Source organism: Oncorhynchus mykiss, chromosome 14, assembly GCF_057628025.1.
Source record: "Oncorhynchus mykiss isolate SJ-2025 chromosome 14, ASM5762802v1, whole genome shotgun sequence".
Taxonomy (NCBI): Eukaryota; Metazoa; Chordata; class Actinopteri; order Salmoniformes; family Salmonidae; genus Oncorhynchus; species Oncorhynchus mykiss.
The window spans coordinates 23,532,729-23,551,251 of NC_143035.1; the positions used below are offsets into that span (position 1 = coordinate 23,532,729).

The 18,523-nt window shown below is 41.5% G+C and overlaps 1 protein-coding gene across 2 annotated transcripts in view; it reads right to left on the reverse strand.

The window, feature by feature from the left end:
• Positions 1-5,191: 5,191 nt before the first annotated feature.
• LOC110488999 (solute carrier family 4 member 11) overlaps positions 5,192-18,523 on the reverse strand; it is a 37,445-nt gene continuing 24,113 nt past the window's right edge. For both annotated transcript variants that reach the window (XM_021561527.3, XM_021561528.3), the window contains exons 11-20: positions 18,188-18,301; positions 17,946-18,078; positions 17,524-17,597; positions 16,870-17,140; positions 16,470-16,576; positions 16,142-16,307; positions 14,344-14,517; positions 13,835-14,030; positions 7,271-7,440; positions 5,192-6,903 (exon numbers count right to left, since the gene is read on the reverse strand). In XM_021561527.3, coding sequence (XP_021417202.2) covers positions 6,837-6,903; positions 7,271-7,440; positions 13,835-14,030; positions 14,344-14,517; positions 16,142-16,307; positions 16,470-16,576; positions 16,870-17,140; positions 17,524-17,597; positions 17,946-18,078; positions 18,188-18,301 — 1,472 coding nt within the window. In that variant the 3' untranslated portion in view covers positions 5,192-6,836. The remainder of the gene's footprint in view (positions 6,904-7,270; positions 7,441-13,834; positions 14,031-14,343; positions 14,518-16,141; positions 16,308-16,469; positions 16,577-16,869; positions 17,141-17,523; positions 17,598-17,945; positions 18,079-18,187; positions 18,302-18,523) is intronic.

The window sequence follows — 18,523 nt, forward strand, 5'->3', positions numbered from 1 at the left end:
AGGTGGCGCTACAAAGTATTATCTTAAGGGGGCTGAATAATTTTGCACGCCCAATTTTTCAGTTTTTGATTTGTTAAAAAAGTTTGAAATATCCAATAAATGTCGTTCCACTTCATGATTGTGTCCCACTTGTTGTTGATTCTTCACAAAAAAATACAGTTTTATATCTTTATGTTTGAAGCCTGAAATGTGGCAAAAGGTCGCAAAGTTCAAGGGGGCCGAATACTTTCGCAAGGCACTGTAAGTGGAGAGCGTTTGAGGGTCGCTTTATGCACGAATGGATAGGACCAATGATATCCGTGTTTGTGAGCTTTTTTGTCTGTTTCGCTAATCCAGCTCGGGATAGGACGTTTTCTAAGCAACGTCTCTCATTGAATTGTGGAATCTCTCTCTCTGACGTATGACAGCGAAGCACAAGGGTTGCCTAGCGGTGTGTGTGTTCACACTAGAGGTGTGGAGGCTGCTTGGGCATTATCCAGGGCATAACAATTGGTGAAAACTCTGCTGCAGCGAGTTGGGGTTCGTGACATACCTTTGAGGTTTTATCGCTTGCATGTAACTGCTCCAAGTGTGGCTCATAGTGTTCGTATTGCTGGGCCCGGGATTGGGTGTTTGGCAGGACGCAGGTTGCACATTTATCCAGGTTACCACAGTTCCCAGTAGGTTTGAGCCTTCAAATTAAAGTTTATTCTCCACGTGCGCCGAATACAACAGAGTGAGAGTGAAATGAGTGAAATGCTTACTTATAGGCTCTAACCAACAGTGCAAAAAAGGTATTGGTAAGTAAAGAAATAAAAACAACAGTAAAAAGACAGTGAAAAATAACAGTAGTAAGGCCATAACTGTAGCGAGGCTACATACAGGCACCGGTTAGTCGGGCTGATTGAGGTAGTATGTACATGTAGATATGGTGAAAGTGACTATGCATATATGCCGGTGGAACCTGTATGTGTTTGGGCTGCCATGGGTACCCTCTGAGCCGGCTTGGGGCGTGATTGTATGTCCCCATAGAATTTTATACATAGTGACAGACTGAAAGGAAGTATACGGTTATGAATATAATCACTGTTCCTTGAAAGAGGGAATGAGGTGTAACATATTTTTGCCCAGCGCTGTCAGGGGATTTATGCTCGCTGAAATGGGTGCAAGTCTGTTGGGTGTGATTTCATATTTGATTGGTCGTTGACTCCCCTATAGTATGTTATAACTCATTCCCTTCTTCAGGGAACAGTAGTTATATTATGATCGTATGTTTTGCGGTAATAATTCTAATGTATTGTTGCTTCAGGATTATTTTCCTGCTGTAGCAAACTGTCTCAAATTAAGATCCTATATCTGGATCCTAAAGATTTGGTTCTGTTTTGTCTTGAAGTGGAGCAGAATTTATCACATCAAAGGATCTGAATTAAAAGTTCTGATAAACTGTCAGTTATTAGCATACTGTTGATAATACAAAAGTATTGTACTATTCAAATGACTCTTCAATCTACCCGCCGTGGCTGGTGGTTTTTGCAGATTGTGTTCTTGTCTTAAGTCTGCCCATCCATGTTCAATACCTCTTGCACTGAGATGCAGTGCCTTAGACCACTGCGCCACTCTGGAGTACTACATTCATGGAATTGTAAAACACTTGAACTCCTATCAATGGCTAAACTTTGATTTCACTTAAGATAAATTGACAATAAATCTATTTGACTTTTTCTACAATGTTGTGCTTATGAGTTTCTGTCTCGAAATAGTCAGCATCGACGTAGGCATACGAGAACGGCCTGTGTATGGTAATTGTGAAGGAGTTGTGCGGTAGTATTGCTCAGTTTCTTTAACACTGATTGCTGCCTGCCAGCATGGAAGTTCTGGAATCACATTTCTATTCCTCAAAGATGGGATGTCATCCAGAACCTATTTGAGGTTCGTAATTCACACAAACATTTGAGCTGTATATGTTCACTCACCTAGATTTATTGTCAATTTATCTTAAGTGAAATCAAAGTTTAGCCATTGATAGGTGTTCAAGTGTTTTACAATTCCATTGATGTAGAACTCCAGAGTGGCGCAGTGGTCTAAGACACTGCATCTCAGTGCAAGAGGTATCACTACAGTCCCTGGTTCAAATCCAGGCTGAATCACATCTGGCTGTGATGGGGAGTCACATAGGGTGGGGAACAATTGAGCTGTATTTGTTCACTCACCTAGATTTATTGCCAATTTATGAAATCAAAGTTTAGCCATTAGCCGTTATTGTAAATAAGAATTTGTTCTTTACTGACTTGCCTAGTTAAATAAAAGGACTGGGATTCAATCCAATGTTAACACTGCACATTTTATAGGCAATGTTGGTAAACACTGCATATGTCTGCTCAATCCACATTTTTATTGTGTTTTTTCCACCTCATAATGTGGAAATATAATTTAAAAATACAGGGAAATTACGTTTTTGACTGCGCTTCCCTTAAAAAAAAGTCCACTCTACTCTGAAGTGTTGAAGGCAACACAATTTATCTGACACAGCAGTGATCTTTAGGGAACAGTTTGTTCATAACACCTTTTGAAATGTATACATTGGCTTTAAAAGCAGTGACACTAGAAACCACTGCAAAGAACAGCTGACAAGTAACAAGTCTGACAATAAGCCTACACAGAACTCTCCTCTGAAAATCCAGGTTTAGGTAATTCTAGGTGGGCTTATAGTGCCATCTATTGGGACAATTGCACCGGGTCTCTCACAGATCTGCAATGCTGTGAAACCATCAACCAAGAAATTTGAAAGGGAGGACTGTTTTACACGTCTTCAGAATGAGGTAATACAGTACAGAAAGTGAGCAATTTGAACATGTTAATCTGTCGTAGTGTGATTATAATTAAATACAAACATTCAAATCATTTAAAAGGCTTTATTTGTTTGGTAACAGCTTAAACAGCAGGAAAGCAGTATACTGTGCAACATATTTGTTTGTTTTACATTAATATCCTGTATGTTACCTTGTAATTGCAGAAGTTATGGCACAATTGCATTGCAATCTGGCCAATTCATTGTGAATTGATTTTGTATAAGAAACCAAAAATATTGAACTATAAACAACCATGACTATCTACAGATCCCAGCCTAAAACCAAAACAATGTTGATCTTTCTAAATGTTTACCTTATTCATATACAAAAATACAATGAGCTTAAACATGTTATATAACGGTAGGATGTGGGTCAGGGGCAGAATTAGATAATGCCTTGTGTTGTACAGAATTTCTCTTAATACAATAAGAAGAGAGGTTAAAGAGTATGTTAAATATTTGAGCAACTATATAGATAAAGCAACTACATAGATTAAGCAACTACTGTACGTCAATCAATCACATTTATTTATAAAGCGCTTTTTACATCAGCCGATGTCACAAAGTGCTATACAGAAACCCAGCCTAAAACCCCAAACAGCAAGCAATGCAGATGTAGAAGCACAGCTTATACGTAACAAATAAAAAGGTGAAAATTGTGGTCCATCCAGATTTCAATTTCAGTCAACTACCGGTTGCAACCCAGTCACAGTCTAGTACTCTTGGAGTCAAAGGGCCTTAACATGTACTGGGTCAAAGACGTGTAAATTTGGTGTCTGAAGGCTATTCATTTAACAGAAAAATATCAATATGTATGAATATAATATTAAATCATTCAACTCTTACCCTTCTTTTCACCCAGAAATATTTGTGTTGCAAACTATTAAATTAAGAGAGTTATTGAGCTTTAAAATGTCAAAATGTCCTTCAGTGTAACTGTCCGGGTAAAAATTTGAATGACAAAAGTGTTTTTAAAATGTAAAAATTCATCCTAAAAATATAAATGAACACCCATGGCATAATTGTGTTAGTGTTTGCAACAATGTATAGAATAATGGGCGACATACTGTATCTAAAAAACTTTTGTTGATGAATTTTGAGTTTCATCAAAGTCATTCAGTATAACAAAGGTAAAAAGCCATTTTTAAGCATATCACATGATGGTAATCATTTGACAGTGTGTGACATCACAAAGAAGACCCATTGAAGACCCTCTATCAATGTGATGAGGTGAGTAAATCTCTCTCGAATATTTGATGATTTCACCTTTTCACCCTCTAGTAACCATTGTAACGAAAATGCATGTCCTTCAGTACAATACAGAAAATAATATTTTAATGTTATTATTGTTATGGTGAGTGAATGAGGACCCAAAAGCGAACTAACTTAAACAGAGCTTCTTTAATAACAAAACATAGGTAGGCTCAGATAGACCGGCAGATTCCGACAGGACAGGACAAGGTTACAGCAAACATGACGATAGTCTGGCTCAGGCATGAAACACAAACAAACAAACAAGAATCCGACAAGGACAGGAGCAGAAACAGAGAGAGATATAGGGACCTAATCAGAGGGAAAAAGGGAACAGGTGGGGAACGGGGTGAATGGGTAATTAGGAGGAGACAAGGCACAGCTGGGGAAAAAGAGGGGGAGAAAAGGTAACATAACAACGACCAGCAGAGGGAGACAGGGTGAAGGGAAAGGACAGAGACAAGACAACATGACAATTATTTTATAAAAAGCTCTATTAAATATAAAAAGTAAGAATAATCTTTATAGGTCAATGTCATTAATTTTATATAGATGGCCAAGGAACTGCCTGTTAAATATGTTTATTTATGAAATCCATCCTTAAGGATCACGCTTTTGTTCTTCAGCACAACAAAAGTTTCATGTTATACCACATTGTCACCATTATGCTGAATGACAGTAGCTTTGTTATCCCATGTTTTCACTAGTTTACAACATTTAATCATGCAATTGATATTTACTTGATGTTTGAATACTGAATATTAACATTGTAAACTAATTTATGACATTTTAAGGTATTTCAAGGCACATTATATTTATACTGTAGATGCCGTTGTCTAATAAGAAGAGGGCTGCACGGCACAGACAACAGATTAATGCAGATCCAGTTGCTAGGGAGGAAAGACTAGCCAGAAGAAAAGCAAGGTATTGTTTTCATTGTTTCATGCTACTGTCAGCAACAGAATAGGATACAATAGCATATAAAGCTGGGTGGATAACGCTGAACATTAAGTTGCACTATTACACTGTAGTTAATGTTTTATTGCACTGCAGTTAAGGTATAACTGATGGAGTATATTAGTTAATATAATATTACAAACACACACACAATTATGGATTAAAAATGGATTTTGGTTTATTGCTGCTTCACATTTGGGGCACTATATGAAAAATCGAGACTGTACAAATTTGAATTGAAGTAGTTTGATGGCCATTTTATGTAGCTATTTTGTGTAGGTATCTTGGAATTACATTTGTGTACCTGCATTAAATATACATTTACCAGTTACAGTGTAACAATGTATAATTATAACATTAACTATTATGTAATAATTGTGTAATAATGCAATTTAATGCAACGTAAAGTGTTGCCACAGGCTCAAATTATAGTAAAGTGATTATTATTAACATTAGCAATGAAATAGTAACAAAACATGTTTGAAAGAGAAAAGGAGAGGGAGTTGATTTAACTTTTAAACTTTGATTAAGTGTTATCATTGTATAGCCTACTTTTAATAGACTACTAATAACATTTCATGGATGTGAATCCCATTCTGTGCCAGTGTCTATTACATTTTAGTATTACATTACATGCCAGTGTCTATTACATTTGAGTTTTTTAGCTATCAGAGAAGAAAGAAGGACGTCTATCCTGATCATCCACCGATCCATACAATGACACAATCTCATGCTGAAAAAGAGGGAACATTTGAGATTAAATTAGAGGAAGCACCGTGAAAGAATCGAACAAATGAATGTGGTGATGAACTTAACTCCAGTATCCACTGAAGGAAACTATTTTGAGCAGCCCCCTGAACAACTTGTACAAGTACAACATGAACCTGCACCTCCAGAACTGGAGCAACCATCTGAGTCCTTGAAAAATACTATTGTGGCTACTAATAATCATTCATAGGATCATTGTTGTTGTTGCTAAAGGAATCACATTTAATCAATATTTTTGGGCCGTAGTGATGTGTCATTCAGGGTAACAAAATATTGTCGTACAGTATAACACCAGTATTTTATATTAAAATGCAATAACTTTGTTTTGTTGACTCAGATAGATAAAAACAAATCTCAAAGGATGAAGTGAAAGATATTTTCGTCGATTTTACAATTTTTTTCAGTGTAAGGCAGGAAGTTTTTGTAAAAGACCTTCAATAGATTTTGAGTTGTACCTGTGACACATAAAATATGTGGTATTCAAAATAAAAATAATGGTCATTTTTTCTGGGTAGTTATATTTCTACCAGTCTAAGCATGAATATAACCTTGGGATTATGAAAAATGGGCATACATTTATTTTTTTAACACTTAGTGTTATACTGAATGACATTTTACTAGGGTACATTCATATCAATCACATTTTTTTTATTGACTTTATTCTTGAATATAACTAATATAAGGGCATATATGACACTCCAATGAACATAAAAAGGATTTGAAGGGAATTGTAATTGCTGTTTTATTTTTTTGCTACTTTGAAAACCTTATATGTCTTTGACCCAGTTTACAAAATACATTTTGTATTTTAGGGGGCTCAAATCAATTCATAGAGCTGAAGATTTGCACTGTAGTGCGATTTTAATTGAACGGTCATTTCTGATCGAGCTGACAGCACCTTCTTTGAATGCAGTCTCCACAAATGCGGGAACATTATCTTTAAATTTCTATTGAGCTTTAGTGCAGGTCTTCAGCGCTACAAATTGAATCAAGGCCTTGGTATCAGTCCTTTCAGAGTTCTCCCTCTGTCTGTCTACATGTGCTGAGAATCCATGATGTCCAGATACTTCGCCTCGATTACCCTTGGCAGCAGGTTAGTCCTGGTGAAGAGATACAGAGACACACATTAAACCCAATTTATTCAAAATCAAACTCACTACTGTAGTAAGTGTCATTGAACTACAGTCTTTGTTGTTTTTAATGGTAAATACACCTGTTATAATCTTTGTTAATAGAAAGCCACAACAATCAATTATTGGTGATCTTGAATATTTAACCATGGAAATCAACCAGGCACGTTTTTCTAACCAATAGAGGCTACTGCTACCCTTTGTTCAAAGCCAAACGCCCCTGGTTCAGCTTCCCAGTTTTTTTTGTGGACTTCTCTGCCCCCTGCTGGTCAGGAGGACTATACCAATTCAATAGAGGTACAATAAAATGTGTTCTATTTAATTATGTGTCTGTTACCTGATGGGAATGAGCAGGATCATCAAGAAGGGGAAGATCATCTTAATATAGGGCAGAGGGTACATGCCAAACGCACACAGGATGATCAACTGCAGTATCTGCAGGGCTGTGAAGAAGTGCACCTTCTTCTGGGGCACCCTCCGAATGTAGTGGGTGGGAGGGTAGGAAGTCTGAGGGGAGGGAGAGGAGATGGTTTAACATCATGGTTAACTAGGATGTCTGAGGGGAAGGAGAAGAGATGGTTTACCATCATGGTTGACAAGGACATCTGAGGGGAGGGAGAGGATATGGTTGAACATCATGGTTGACTAGGACGTGTGAGGGGAGGCAGAGGGAGAGGAGATGGTTGAACATCATGGTTGGCTAGGACGTCTGAGGGGAGGCAGAGGAGATGGTTTAACATCATGGTTGACTAGGAAGTCTGAGGGGCGAGAGAGGAGATGGTTTAACATTGTGGTTGACTAGGACGTCTGAGGGGAGGCAGAGGAGATGGTTTAATATTATGGTTGACTAGGACGTCTGAGGGGAGGCAGAGGAAATGGTTTATTATCATGGTTGACTAGGACATCTGAGGGGAGAGAGAGGAGATGGTTTAACATTGTGGTTGACTAGGACGTCAGAGGGGAGAGAGATGGAGAAGAGATGGTTTAACATCTTGGTTGACTAGGATTTTTGAGGGGAGGCAGAGGGAGAGGAGATTGTTTAACATCATGGTTGACTAGGATATCTGAGGGGAGGGAGAGGAGATGGGGGAAGATCTTCAAAGGTAAGTGATTTATTTTATCGCTATTTCTGACTTTTGTGACACTTCTGCTGGTTTGGAAAATGTTTTTAATGCTTTTGTGTGTGGGGCGCTATCCTCAGATAATCTCATGGTATGCTTTCACCATAAAGCCTTTTTGAAATCTGACACGGCGGTTGGATTAACAAGAAGTTAAGCTTTTAAACGATGTAAGACACTTGTATGTTCATGAATGTTTAATATTACTATTTTTGTATTTTGAATTTCGTGCTCTGCAATTTCACTGGATGTTGTCGAGGTAGGACGGTAGCGCCCCACCTATCCCTTAACATCATGAGGGAGGGAGAGGAGATGGTTGAACATCATGGTTAACTGGGATGTGTGAGGGGAGGCAGAGGGAGAGGAGATGGTTTAACATCATGGTTGACTAGAACGTCTGAGGAGAGGCAGAGGAGATGGTTTAACATCATGGTTGACTAGAACATCTGAGGGGAGGCAGAGGAGATGGTTTAACATCATGGTTGACTAGAACGTCTGAGGAGAGGCAGAGGTGATGGTTTAACATCATGGTTGACTAGAACGTCTGAGGGGAGGCAGAGGAGATGGTTTAACATCATGGTTGACTGGGATGTGTGAGGGGACGCAGAGGGAGAGGAGATGGTTTAACATCATGGTTGACTGGGACGTGTGAGGGGAAGGAGAGGAGATGGTTTAACATTGTGGTTGACTAGGACGTCTGAGAGGAGGCAGAGGGAGAGGAGATGGTTTAGCATCATGGTTGACTGGGACGTGTGAGGGGAGGCAGAGGGAGAGTAGATGGTTTAACATCATGGTTGACTAGGAGGTCTGATGGGAGGGAGAGGAGATGGTTTACCATCATGGTTAACCCTTTTAGCTGCTCTGCTATTCACCATTACATCACTTATTGCTAATATAGATACAGTGGGGAGAAGTATTTAAAACACTGCCGATTTTGCAGGATTTCCTACTTACAAAGCATGTAGAGGTCTGCAATTTTTTATCATATGTACACTGTGAGACTGTGAGAGACAGAATCCAGAAAATCACATTGTATGATTTTTAAGTTATTAAATTGCATTTTATTGCATGACATAAGTATTTGATACATCAGAAAAGCAGAACTTAATATTTGGTACAGAAACCTTTGTTTGCAATTACAGAGATCATACGTTTCCTGTAGTTCTTGACCAGGTTTGCACACACTGCAGCAGTGATTTTGGCCCACTCCTCCATACAGACCTTCTCCAGATCCTTCAGTTTTCGGGTCTGTCGCTGGGCAATACGGACTTTCAGCTCCCTCCAAATATGTTCTATTGGGTTTGGGTCTGGAGACTGACTAGGCCACTCCAGGACCTTGAGATGCTTCTTACGGAGCCACTCCTTAGTTGCCCTGGCTGTGTGTTCCGGGTCGTTGTCATGCTGGAAGACCCAGCCACGGCCCATCTTCAATGCTCTTACTGAGGGAAGGAGGTTGTTGGGCAAGAACTCGCGATACATGGCCCCATCCATCCTCCCCTCAATACAGTGCAGTCATCCTGTCCCCTTTGCAGAAAAGCATCCCCAAAGAATGATGTTTCCACCTCCTTGCTTCATGGTTGGGTTGGTGTTCTTGGGGTTGTACTCATCCTTCTTCTTCCTCCAAACACGGCGAGTGGAGTTTAGACCAAAAAGCTGTATTTTTGTCTCATCAGACCACATGACCTTCTACCATTCCTCCTCTGGATCATCCAGATGGTCATTGACAAACTTCAGACGGAACTGGACATGCGCTGGCTTGAGCAGCGGGACCTTGCGTGCGCTACAGGATTTTAATCCATGACGGCGTAGTGTGTTACTAATGGTTTTCTTTGAGACTGTGGGCCCAGCTCTCTTCAGGTCATTGACCAGGTCCTGCCGTGTAGTTCTGGGCTGATCCCTCACCTTCCTCATGATCATTGATACCCCACGAGGTGAGATCTTGCATGGAGCCCCAGACCGAGGTGATTGACCGTCATCTTTAACTTCTTCCATTTTCAAATGATTGCGTCAACAGTTGTTGCCTTCTCACCAAGCTGCTTGCCTATTGTCCTGTAGCCCATCCCAGCCTTGTGCAGGTCTACAATTTTATCCCTGATGTCCTTACACAGCTCTCTGGTCTTGGCCATAGTGGAGAGGTTGGAGTCTGTTTGATTGAGTGTGTGGACAGGTGTCTTTTATACAGGTAACAAGTTCAAACTGGTGCGTCTCTCGCAGTTGAAGTGTACCTATGATAAAAAATTACAGACCTCTACATGCTTTGTAAGTAGGAAAACCTGCAAAATCGGCAGTGTATCAAATACTTGTTCTTCCCACTGTTTATATTTCTACATCAAGGACGACGCACAAGACATTCTCCAAACACCCCACAGGGCCAACATCCCCGTTATTTGCAAGAGGAAGTGACGCAGGTACAGAGGACAAAGAGCCGGATGCCTGGTCAGGACCCGGAGAAGGCGACAGGGAAAGCTGCCGTTACTGCCAATACTACTTGCCAATGTGCAATCATTGGACAACAAATTAGACGAGGTATTAGACGAGGTACGATCACGAATGTCCTACCAATGGGACATCAAAAACTGTAATATCCTATGTTTCATGGAATAGTGGCTGAATGACGACATGGATATTCAGCTAGCGGGATATATGCTGCACCGGCAAGATAGAACAGCACACTCCATTAAGACGAGGGGGGGCGGTCTGTGCATATTGGTAAACAATAGCTGGTGCACAAAATCTAAGGAAGTCTCTAGATTTTTGCTCGCCTGAAGTAGAGTATATTGTGATAAATTGCAGGCCACACTACCTGCAAAGAGAGTTTTCAGCTATACTTTTCGTGGCTGTTTATTTACCACCACAGACAGATGCTGGCACTAAGACCGCACTCAGTCAGTTGTATAAGGAAATAAGTAAACAGGAAACCATTCACCCAGAGGCAGCGCTACTAGTGGCCAGAGACTTTAATGCAGGGAAACTTAAATCAGTTCTACCAAATTTCTATCAACATGTTAAATGTACAACCAGAGGGAAAAAAATTCTAGATCACCTCTACTCCACTCACAGAGACGCTTACAAAGCTCTCCCTCTCCCTCCATTTGGTAAATCCGACCACGACTCTATCCTTCTGATTCCCGCTTACTAACAAAAATGAAAGCAGGAAGCACCAGTGACTCGGTCTATTAAAAAGTGGTCAGATGAAGCAGATGCTAAACTACAGGACAGTTTTGCTATCACAGACTGAAACATGTTCCGGGATTCTTCCGATGGCATTGAGGAGTAAACCACATCAGTCACTGGCTTTATCAATAAGTGCATCGAGGACGTCGTCCCCACAGTGACTGTACGTACATATCCCAACCAGAAGCCATGGATTACAGGCAACATTCGCACTGAGCTAAAGGGTAGAGCTGCCGCTTTCAACGTGCGGGACTCTAACCCAGAAGCGTACAAAAAATCCTGCTATGCCCTGCGACGAAAGATCAAACAGGCAAAGCGTCAATACAGGGCTAAGATTGAATCATACTACACCGGCTACGATGTTCGTCTTATGTGGAAGGGCTTGCAAACTATTACAGACTACAAAGGGAAGCACAGCCGCGAGCTGCCCATGACACAAACCTACCAGACGAGCTAAATCACTTCTATGCTCGCTTCGAGGCAAACAACACTGAGGCATGCATGAGAGCATCAGCTGTTCCGGACGACTGTGTGATCACGCTCTCCGTAGCCAACATGAGTAAGACCTTTAAACAGGTCAACATACACAAGGCTGCGGGGCCAGACAGATTACCAGGACATGTGCTCAGGCATGTGCTGACCCATTGGCAGGTGTATTCACTGACATTTTCAACATGTCCCTGATTGAGTCTGTAATAGCAACATGTTTCAATCAGACCCCCATAGACCCTGTGCCCATGAACACAAAGGCAACCTGCCTAAATTACTATAGACCCGTAGCACTGATGTCCATAGCCATGAAGTGCTTTGAAATGTTGTTAATGGCTCACATCAACACCATTATCCCAGAAACCCTAGACCCACTCCAATTTGCATACCGCCCAAACAGATCCCCAGATGATACAATCTCTCTTTCCCATCTGGACAAAAGGAACACTTATGTGAGAATGCTATTCATTGACTGCAGCTCAGCGTTCAACACCATAGTACCCTCAAAGCTCATCACTAAGCTAAGGATCCTGGGACTAAACACCTCCCTCTGCAACTGGATCCTGGACTTCCTGACGGGCCACCCCCAGGTGGTGAGGGTAGGTAGCAACACATCTGCCATGCTGATCCTCAACACTGGAGCTCCACAGGGGTGAGTGCTCAGTCCCCTCCTGTATTCCCTGTTCACCCACGACTCCAACACCATCATTAAGTTTGCAGACGACACAACAGTGTTATGCCTGATCACCGACAATGACGAGACAGCCTATAGAGAGGAGGTCAGAGACCTGGCCGGGTGGTGCCAGAATAACAACCTATCCCTCAACTTAACCAAGACTAGGTAGATGATTGTGGACTACAGGACAAGGAGGACCGAGCACGCTCCCTTTCTCATCGAAGGGGCTGTAGTGGAGCAGGTTGAGAGCTTCAAGTTCCTTGTTGTCCACATCAACAACAAACTAGGATTGTCCAAACACACCACGACAAAGCCTATTTCCCCTCAGGAAACTAAAAATATTTGGCATGGGTCCTGAGATCCCCAAAAGGTTCTACAGCTGCAACATCGAGAGGTTCTTCAGCTTGCAATCCTCCCCCTTTTTCTTCCAAACATAACAATGTTCATTATGGCCAAACATTTCTATTTCTGTTTCATCAGACCAGAGGATATTTCTCCAGAAAGTACAATCTTTGTCCCCATGTGGAGTTGCAAACCGTAGTCTGGCTTTTTTATTGTGGTTTTGGAGCAGTGGCTTCTTCCTTGCTGAGCGGCCTTTCATGTTAGGTCGATATAGGACTCGTTTACTGTGGATATCGAAACTTTTGTACCAGTTTCCTCCAGCATCTTCACAAGGTCCTTTGCTGTTGTTCTGGGATTGATTTGCACTTTTTGCACCAAAGTACATTCATCTCTAGGAGACGGAACGCATCTCCTTCCTGAGCGGTATGACGGCTGCGTTGTCCCGTGGTGTTTATTCTTGCGTACTATTGTTTGTACAGATGAACGTGGTACCTTCAGGTGTTTGGACATTTCTCCCAAGGATGAAACAGACTTGTGGAGGTTTCCAATGATTTGAGGTCTTGGCTGATTTCTTTAGATTTTCCCATGATGTCAAACAAAGAGGCACTGAGTTTGAAGGTAGGCTTTGAAATACATCCACAGATACACGTCCAATTTACTCAAATGAGGTCAATTAGCCTATCAGAAGCTTCTAAAGCCATGACATCATTTTCTGGAATTTTCCAAGCTGTTTAAAGGCACAGTCAACTTAGTGTATGTAAACCTCTGACCCACTGGAATTGTGATTTAGTGAATTATAAGTGAAATAATCTGTCTGTAAACAGACAGGGAAAAATTACTTGTGTCATGCACAAAGTAGACGTCCTAACCGACTTGCCAAAACTATAGTTTGTTAACAAGAAATTTGAGTGGTTGAAAAACGACTCCAACCTAAGTGTATGTAAACTTCCGACTTCAATTGTATAAATAAAGAAATAAAGAAATAAATACATACATACATACGGATGGATGGACAGACTTATGGATGGATGGATGGATGGAATAGACACACACACACACACACACACACACACACACACGTCCCTATTTTCCTCACTCTCACCTGTTCTTTGAGGAGGAGGAGCATGCGGTCAAACATCTGGTTGCCGTCGAGGGAGGTGGCTGCTATGTAGAGGAAAAGGCCGTAGAGGACAGGCTTGGGGATCCACTGCAGAGGGATGGGTAACAAGAACACTGACAGGCCGATCAGGATGTTAGCCGTCAGAGCCGTGATCCGCGTCTCCTTCACATTGACAATGCTGTAAACCGACAGAAACAGAAACAGGCATTCTTGAAGAGAGAGCCTCTTGTTTAGTCTCATTAGAAACACCCACCCATAATCTTGTTTCAAGGGCCATTGAACAACAGACTCCAGATAGAATATTGGAGATCGCACAGACTACAGGAATAAAACTGTTAAATGAAAAATCTTCATTAAAGTAGGTTTAAGTTGTCTTCATCTGGGACTCTGCAACCGTCCTTGTAAGTAACTGTTTCAAAAAATAATAAATGTTCACAACAAGTTATGCAGAAAACTGCCTCTAAATCTTTGGTCAAGCTGCCCTCACTCACGTTTCATAGAGGTGTCCCCCCTCCACGTGCAGCTCCACCTTGGCCAGCTGACGTGCGTGCAGGGAGGAGTGTGGGAATGCAGCGTGCATCCACGGCAAACCCAGACACGACATGAGGATGTTGATGAAGCCGGTCAGCATCAGGTCCCAGTGGAATGCAGTTCCCTTCAATAACCTGAAACATTACCACATAGACACAGAACAGTTTGGCATTATACAATTCAGACATACATGGACTAATCGTGGACCATGGATGACATCGCGCTGGATAGGCTACCAACATACTGGCTGGATAGGCTACCAACATACTGGCTGGATAGGCTACCAACATACTGGCTGGATAGGCTACCAACGTGTTTGTTGAGCTGGTCAAAGCCAGTGCTTAATTTGTAAAGGGGCTGGAACAAAAACTGAGCAAAAGAGTGGGGCACCGAAAAGCATTGCATGCATATCATCATATTTGTGTAGTGGTATAGAGCAGTAGAGTAGAGGCACTTACAGAAGTAGCACACATGGGACCCTAGGCCACATTTTAGTGGCCTATGGTCCAGGACATATTGGGCCTTTAATAAACTAATTTCATGCAATTCTACCTCATTTTACATGAATGTAGACTTTGGCATAATCTTTTTATGGAAATCTCAGACTTCCGACTTTAGTGCGTTCAAGAACTGGATAATGGGGGAATTTAACGCAGGTTTTTTTCAGAGTTAAAAGCACCATAATATGGAAATGGCAGGCTACTTTGACACTCACAAACTGAGTATCTGAGATCAATGAAAACGACCTTGTCTTGAATCCATCAATAGTCTAGTCCTGTGTGTGTGGACGCATATTGTAGGCTACAATATGAGGAGGAAATTATAGTCCTAAAAATGCTTTCCAGTTTCACTGACTCTCCCAATGAATCGCAGCTCACTCACTGGTGATGGCATAATGCACTCATGCCAAAAGCCTCTCTCTCTTGTTTTACTTTGTTAAACAATATTTGGAAGTTTATCAAATATTTGGTTAGCTTACATCTGACAAATTTGAGTATTCTCCTTTCAGCGTTAGACATTTGCTTTCCAACCTGTGTTTTCCATGATTGTAGACTATTTGAAATATTGCGAAAAGCCAGTTTTGTCTGCATGCTGTTTGTTCACTGAGAGATTTGTCGCGCATTCCCTACTGTAGGCTAATGCCTCATTGGGCTACACTCCACAGCTAGGCTATTTTTTAAATAAGCAATTTATCCTCTGTGGCAAATATTTTGTCTTTCTCATGGTGTAGTAAGCTATTCTGAATTATTTCATTTATTTCGGAACACACAGCAGTAACTCTATAACTTTGGAAAATGTATTTCAATTTATCAGGCGTGCTGAAGCTCCTCCAGAACCCTTCGCACGGCTCTAGAATTAACAAAGAGGCAACTCGAATGAACTTTGATCGCGTTTGTTAGAATTTTTACATTGCAAAAAGTGACCATTTTTCATGCCACGAGAGGTACCGAATCCACCTCAAATTAAGCACTGGTCAAAGCCTTACGACAAAGTCATATTTAATGAAAACCAAATACAATATACAGCATAATAGAGTAGCGTTATAGAGTATACTATAAGGTTGAGTGTGTTGAAAAAATGCATGTGCTGTGCTGCAGCAAAAGTACATAATTGTGACAAACTCTCTTGCAGGTTTGTTTGCAATCATCAAACGTTAATGTAATGATTCTGCAATATTCTCCTGGCGGTGCAGTTATATCCACTCTGCAGCACACATTCTTAACCTAGAGTATAAAGTAAAAATATGGAAGATCCTACTTTGCTTCGGGGACGTGGGTGAGTGATATGACAATATTCTGGTCGATGAAGATGAGCAGCGCCAGGAGGAAGCCTAAGCCTACAGCGCTCAGACAGTTCATGCCCGTCAGCTTGTCAAACTGGGCCAGCCTGAAGATCTTCCCGTTGTGGAAGTTGAACACAGGAACTGTTTTGAAATGTTGGGAACAGTTTAGAAAAGTGGCATGATTTGTCTTGTGGCATTTATCTAGTATTTTTCAAGGCTTGCTTGAAACATTTTGATCAATGACAAATTGGCCATTTTAAAACAGACAATTCCCTTTTCTGAACAATAATGTGTACTACTCACGCTCTACATCAAGGAAAAGGAAGGAACCAATGAAGGAGAATATAACGACAGCGATGGGTAAGGCACAGTCGGACACCACCTCTCTCACTTTGGCATGCAGATAAGGACTGTGGGAAGTAAACCAAGCCACAAGGCAGTATGTCAACTATGCATTGGGCACACAATAACATTTTGCTACTCTAAATTATATAAATTGAATTTAGCAGTAGACGGTTCGACAATGAAGTGATAGTGCTGGAACAAAAACAATCAGCAGACTGAAGTTGGAGACCCCTGAGATAACGTGTGTCCTTTAGCCACCATTGAACGGGGCGGTGGTCAGCCTGGTAGTGGTCAGCCTGGCAGTGGTCAGCCTGGCAGCGGTCAGCCCGCATATTTGTGCAACTTGATCTGAACTTACCTCCTTCTCAGCTGGTAGAGGGCATACCCCAACCACAGAGTCCCCAGCATGAGCAGGAGACAGAGGATAGGCCTCTCCCTGGTACACAGGACCAGAGACTCGGGCAGAAACACATGCGTGACATGCTTCACCACAGGGGCCCCATCGCTGGTCCTACTCCCCAGCCTCTCTGTTGCATTTGCAGCCTTCTCCATTAACTCCTTGATCTCTAGAAGCACCCGAGTGCTGTTATTGGTTGCCAGCGTGGGCCCGTGGTAGAAGTAATTAAAGACTATAGAGAGAGAAAGAAAGGGGTAGAAATAGGGATAAGGGCAGGGAAAGAAAGAGTTAATCGGGCAGCCCAAGGATAAGGGAGAGACCGCAACATATGTATACGCTCGTCTGCCACTTCCTCAGCCACTGATTTGTGCTTAACTCAAGGGCGTCCTCCGGAACACATGTCAGTTCCCTTCAGAGCCTGCCCGGGAGAATAGTTTGATTGCATGCTTCGCTGGCCTCTTAAAAAGACTGATGGATATATGCTGGGTACATTTACTGTGCAGATGACCGGTAGCCCGCTTAGGTACCTCTACATTTACACTAAGATGGATTTCCCTGGCGGGCGGAACACCTGAATATGTTGTGTAAATGTAAGCCCCCCATCCCCAGACTCACTTTTGACAGTGCCTTTCACCGAGTCCCCAACAAAGGCTATTGAAATGAACAGGGCTATGATTTCCTCTGATGAGCTGTAAGGAAAGGGTATAAAAGAAACACAGAGTATACCCCTTTATCTGAACAGAATAAACCACAGACCAAGACATAACAAACCAAGGCAAAGTCACAACACTGATTACAAGTGAGTACCTTCAATGAAATGATGAGTACCTTCAATGATGTTTATGGGAAAAATGAAGTCAAAACAGACAGGAATGTCACATGTTTAGTGGGTTCAGTAGTCATGCTGTCAAGGTCCTTTCCTAACTACAAAGTTGAGCCAAACAAAGCTGAATCAAGCTGTACTGCAATGGCCTGCACTGGTCTGGTTATACATCCAGCAGAAGCCTGATTCACTGAATGGCTGTTTGTCCACTGACCGTTTGAAGAGCTTCATGAACAGACTGACATTCAAAAGTGCTCCCAGGATGAGAAAGAAGCTGTTCCACAAGCCGATGCAGGCATAGAAGGCAGGGAAGTCCAAATCGTAGTCATCACAGATTCCCCGGATCACTACAAACATAAAATATCAGACAAATAATTCAAGTCTACAGGATATTGATGTAGTATTTATGTTGTCCAGCTGTTTCTCTAAGATCATCTTCCAGTGTAGTAGACATACCGCTAATAAAGATGGCCAGGGGTGCTGTAGTCAGTGGGATAACCAAAGGAGCACCAGCAAACAGAGAGTAGATCACTCCTCCGATGCTCTGGCCAACGATGACTTTCCGGACATCTATCAAGAACAGACCATTATAATGTTAGTGTAGGCAAAGATTTATATATATATATATATATATATATATATTTAAAGATGCAGTGAGTGACTATATACATTTTCAGGATTCAATCAACAGAAAATATAATTTTTTTGAATTTAATTGAAAGCTGAATTATTCAAACATTTAAGTCAGGGTCATTCAGGCTTTGACAGATGGACAGGCACAAGACAGAAGGA